This window comes from Aplysia californica, unplaced genomic scaffold (genome assembly GCF_000002075.1).
Source record: "Aplysia californica isolate F4 #8 unplaced genomic scaffold, AplCal3.0 scaffold00229, whole genome shotgun sequence".
NCBI classification, from domain to species: domain Eukaryota; kingdom Metazoa; phylum Mollusca; class Gastropoda; order Aplysiida; family Aplysiidae; genus Aplysia; species Aplysia californica.
The window spans coordinates 1,056,732-1,062,137 of record NW_004797499.1 but is presented as its reverse complement, the minus strand read 5'-3'; the positions used below and the strand labels follow the sequence as shown (position 1 = coordinate 1,062,137).

The following is a 5,406-nucleotide window of genomic DNA, read 5'->3' as shown; positions in this document are numbered from 1 at the left end:
GACTACGGGCGTGCGGTGGACTGGTGGGGTACCGGTGTGGTCATGTATGAGATGATGTGTGGTTATCTGTGTGTTTGTCTGTGTGGTGTAGGTTCTAGAAGACAATGACTACGGGCGTGCGGTGGACTGGTGGGGTACCGGTGTGGTCATGTATGAGATGATGTGTGGTTATCTGTGTGTTTGTCTGTGTGGTGTAGGTTCTAGAAGACAATGACTACGGGCGTGCGGTGGACTGGTGGGGTACCGGTGTGGTCATGTACGAGATGATGTGTGGCCGGCTGCCCTTCTACAACAAGGACCACGACCTGCTGTTTGAGCTCATCCTGCTGCAGCACGTCAAGTTCCCCCGCAACCTCTCCGAGGAGGCCAAGACGCTGCTCAGTGGACTGCTGGTGAAAAAACCCAAACAGAGGTCAGTGGTCAGGGGCGCTTTACAGCCACATTGAAACGTTTTAGGTTATTTAGGAAGCAGGCTGCTCAATGGACTGCTGGTGAAAAGACAGTTCATTTGTTGGTAGATATTTTACATCTCTTTTGAAACAATTTAGGTAACTGAGGAAGAGTGTTGCTGCAATTCTGCTCTGTGGGCAGCTGGGGATAAATCCCAAACAGAGGATTGTAGAGTGGGAAATGTTTTACACCCACAGTGACACTATTTTGTCCCAAAGCTAGAGGTCAGAGGTCAGTGGACACCCTGTGGTCATGTTTTACACCCGCATTGACAGCACTTATTGTGCGGTAAAAAATTCGTGGCACAACTTATCCTTAAATATCATCCCTTTAACGGGTGAATCAATGTCATCCATATTTGGCACAGCAGTTTGTATTAATTTGTCTTAACTTACTCATATTTTTCCACAGCAATTGAGGCTCGATTAAAAAACCTCTCTTCATTAATTTATATAAAATACCATAAATCTCCATCTCGCGGAAAATGTGATTGTTCCCAGCACTTCTCGCTTCTCACACACATTTTGCATACGCATATATGGCCTACGTCACAGCTCACAAATGACACTTTTTAGTGGCAACACTTCTTCCAAAAATATTTTTATAATGAACACATTTTTTTGCGCTGAAGGTTTCCTGAACATATGTTCAATAAGCATGCTATTGCCATTAGAAAAAAATGACAGACTTTCTTTTAAAAGCGATTTTGCCGGAGCTGTAAACTTTCTAAAATCTGTAGAAACTATGGACTGGCATTTTTTATTAGTATTTATGAAGGAATTTTCTAGAATACAGTGTGCAGCAGTTTGAAAAAATATTTACCTGTTAAGACAAATTGATATAAGTCAGTTTGCTAAAGCTGGAGAATCTATGTTCGATAGGCAAGGAGATATTTCACAATAGTTGCGCCATGCATTTTTGACCACACTATAGTCAACAAACCCACACACGCATCTGCAGAATGTTGCAGGTTTTTATGCCCTTCTTGTTTTGACAAAAACAACAACAACAAAAACAACAACAACAACAAAAACAACAACAACAAAAACAATAACAAAAACAACAACAAAAACAAAAACAACAACAACAAAAACAACAACAAAAACAAAAACAAAAACAACAACAAAAACAAAAACAAAAACAACAACAAAAACAAAAACAACAACAACAAAAACAACAACAAAAACAAAAACAAAAACAACAACAAAAACAAAAACAAAAACAACAAAAACAAAAACAAAAACAAAAACAACAACAAAAACAAAAGAGTGGGGAGGAAATGAATGCAAATGAAAAGTGTCTCCTACGTCATTGGACTGAATTACGCCGTGCATTCATGTGCGTTTTGAGCATGATATCCCTGCTGGTGTTGTCCTTCTGGCACATACAGTCAGCTTGGAACCTCTCCCCCACAGCGTATTGTCCCATCTCACACGTAGTGTCATGTGACGCTGACTACACTTTTCCTACTCTGATTTGAAAGGACTGAGGTTTCTGAGGTTTTCCTTGGAAGAAATGAGAAAGCTGTAGCGAGATTTTGTATGGCAGTAGTCAGAAAAGGGCACCAATGCTTGCCAGGGTTCATTTTGAAGGAGTTACATAGCAAAACTGATATAGAAGTCCTCTGGGAATATATTTTAAATAGTTCTAATGTATTTGTGGTCAGATGCATTGAAGAGCCTGCTCTACTCTGGCGTTGACCAGATGACAAGGACATGTGGTTACTTGAGGGAGGCATTGCGCTGCCAAGAGCGAAATGCTCGCAGCTAAAGGGATTTGAAAACAACAACAACAACAACAGATGCATTGAAGTGGGGAAAGTAGCATGCTTAGAGAGGAAGTTGTTTGTCTTTTGTCATGTTCATGTTGGTTCTGTCTGTTGTCAATAGTTTGTGTGTGCAGATAAATCTGTGTTTTGTTGTTCCCTAATGTTGTGAATTTATCTCCTCTGACAGACTGGGTGGAGGTGAGGCAGACGTAGAGGAGATCAAGGGTCATCCATTCTTTGCTTCCATCAACTGGGAGGACCTGGTGGCCAAAAAGGTGATTATGTCCACAGTGTTTGACCGTTCTTGGTGTTTGTCCATTTGTCGTGTTTGTTTGTCAGTGTGTGGCGATTGTCTATTGGTGTATTTGTCATGTTTGAGTGTTTGTCAGTGTGTGGTGATAAAGTGTGTCTACTTGTTGTGTGGGGGTTGTATGTTTGTCTTGTATGGCCCACCTGTGTGGCGGCTGGTCTGTCTGCTTGTGTCATGGCGCTGGTCTGCCTGCTTGTGTCTTGTTCACAATGCACGCACCCAAGCCACAGCCAGTTGGCAATGTGAATGTTGTACGTGTCCTACTGGCCACATGGCCCCAGGGCTGAGGTGAGCAGCCTGTTTCCCATTTTGTCCTGTCTGTACTGTTGCCGCCTTTGCCTACGTGTAGAGTACTACAGCACTCCCTGTACTCCTCCATATTTTTGCTTTTTCTGTGTTTGTGCACACATTTAGTTCACCTTTTTTTATGTAATTCAAGTTTTTCTATCTGTCGTCATTTTCTACAACTGAAATAGAAGCTTTGTGTTGGTAGCGGCTTGTGTCAGCTCGGACAGGTCTCAGAGAGGTTCATGCCAGACCTCCCGTGGTATCTGGAGGAAGATCCTAAATTGGGTGGATGGGAGTGTCAAAATTCACAACACTTTCTCTTCCAGCAATGAAAATGTGAGGCCTCCGCCGCACCACTAGTACACAGAATGTTTCAAACAGATAGAATAACTTCGGGACAAAAGCAAGTTATAAGCAAGTTTACATTAGAACATTTTCTTTGGCTTATACATTTATTCATTGTATTTCCGGCCAAAATGTTTGCTTTTTGTCTATACTAGCAACAGAAAAAGCTTGGACTTATTTGTTTGTTGAAATTTGGAGGCCAACGTTTCTTGACTACTTTCTAAACCAGTTATTGTAGGTTGTGTTGCGTGCGCTCAGTGTTGCTTTAACTAACAGCGTGGTAGTGTAGTGTGTGGTGTGTGTTGCTTTAACTAACAGCGTGGTAGTGTAGTGTGTGGTGTGTGTTGCTTTAACTAACAGCGTGGTAGTGTAGTGTGTGGTCTGTGTTGCTTTAACTAACAGCGTGGTAGTGTAGTGTGTGGTCTGTGTTGCTTTAACTAACAGCGTGGTACTGGATGCTGTGTGGTACATATCGAGCTTGACTACCGTCTGACCTGACTAGCTGGGCACTTGACTACCGTCTGACCTGACTAGCTGGGCTCTAGTGCTATGTCTGACCATATAATCTGTGTGGTGTATACAACTGTGATAATGTTTCTTTGGCTTGGCCCGTTTGAGTAGATGTGGGTTATACGGACAGTTGTGATGTTTCATGGGCCTCTGAGTAAATGGGCAAATGTATGTTAGTTTGTTGACTCACCTTTGTATGTTGAGTAGCTCCGGGTCCTGTCCTGCTGTCCAGTACTCAAAAGAGTGGGTGGATGGAGTGTGCCAGGATGCCACTGTTAGGTCTTACGTCTTTTCTTTCTCCCTGTTGTTTCTGTCTGTTGGCCGCCTCTAGAATAGTGAGTTGGTTAGTGAGGCTGGTACCAGAATACTGAGTTGGTTAGTGACGCCACCAGACGCCACTAGAATAGTGATTTTGTTAGTGACGCCAGTAGATTAGTGAGTTGGTTAGTGACACGACTAGATTAGTGAGTTGGTTAGTGACACCTGTAGAATAGTGATTTTGTTAGTGACGCCTGTAGATTAGTGAGTTGGTTAGTGACACCACTAGATTAGTGAGTTGGTTAGTGACACGTGTAGATTAGTGAGTTGGTGAGTGACACCACTAGATTAGTGAGTTGGTTATTGACACGTGTAGATTAGTGAGTTGGTTAGTGACACCTGTAGATTAGTGAGTTGGTTAGTGACACCTGTAGATTAGTGAGTTGGTTAGTGACACCTGTAGATTAGTGAGTTGATTAGTGACACGTGTAGATTAGTGAGTTGGTTATTGACACGTGTAGATTAGTGATTTGGTTAGTGACCTGTAGAATAGGGAGTAGGATAGTGACACTACTAGACTGGTGGGTTTGTAAGTGACACAATTATAGCAGTGATCTGGTTTACCTCAGTGCTCTGTCTCGTAGGTGAGGAATTCTGCCAATATTTGAGAAGTTGTGGATGTTATTTGCTGTCTCTGTTGTGAAGGGGGGTTGTGTATTTATATATCATGTCACCAGTAGAGGTAGGTGGTACAGGAGATAGTGTGTCTGTATGTGTCACCAGTAGAGGAGATAGTGTGTCTGTGTCTGTGTGTGTCACCAGTAGAGGAGATAGTGTGTCTGTGTGTGTCACCAGTAGAGGAGATAGTGTGTCTGTGTGTGTCACCAGTAGAGGAGATAGTGTGTCTGTGTGTGTCACCAGTAGAGGAGATAGTGTGTCTGTGTGTGTCACCAGTAGAGGAGATAGTGTGTCTGTGTGTGTCACCAGTACAGGAGATAGTGTGTCTGTGTGTGTCACCAGTAGAGGAGATAGTGTGTCTGTGTGTGTCACCAGTACAGGAGATAGTGTGTCTGTGTGTGTCACCAGTACAGGAGATAGTGTGTCTGTGTGTGTCACCAGCACATGCAGGTGGTACAGGAGATAGTGTGTCTGTGTAGGTGTGTTCTGACACAAGTGCCTGTCATCATGTGATGCTCATACATACACGTAATACACTGTCATGTTGTACATACTGCTATGCATACTGTTTTATTTGACTATGACGTACATTTCAGCCTTTCTTTTCTGTCCATGTATTTTGTAAGTGTTAGGTTGACTGGTTATGTTCATTTTGTACTGCTGGCTCATTTGGAGGTGTATATAGCCACTATGGGACTGGCTGTTGGCCTCCTACCTCTTTTCTTTCCCTTTATTGTCTGTCTGTCTGTCTGTCTGTCTGTCTGTCTGTCTGTCTGTCTGTCTGTCTGTCTGTCTGTCT

The 5,406-nt window shown here is 42.9% G+C and overlaps 1 protein-coding gene across 1 annotated transcript in view; it reads left to right on the top strand.

Annotated features, from left to right (window-relative positions):
* LOC101852770 (RAC-gamma serine/threonine-protein kinase) overlaps window positions 1-4,755 on the top strand; it is a gene marked incomplete in the record, with an annotated part of 23,367 nt that extends 18,612 nt beyond the window's left edge. Inside the window, 2 exon segments of the mRNA XM_035970173.1 lie at window positions 198-412; window positions 2,406-4,755. Of these exon segments, the coding sequence (XP_035826066.1) occupies window positions 198-412; window positions 2,406-2,820 (630 nt within the window).
* Between the last annotated feature and the right edge of the window lie 651 nt (window positions 4,756-5,406).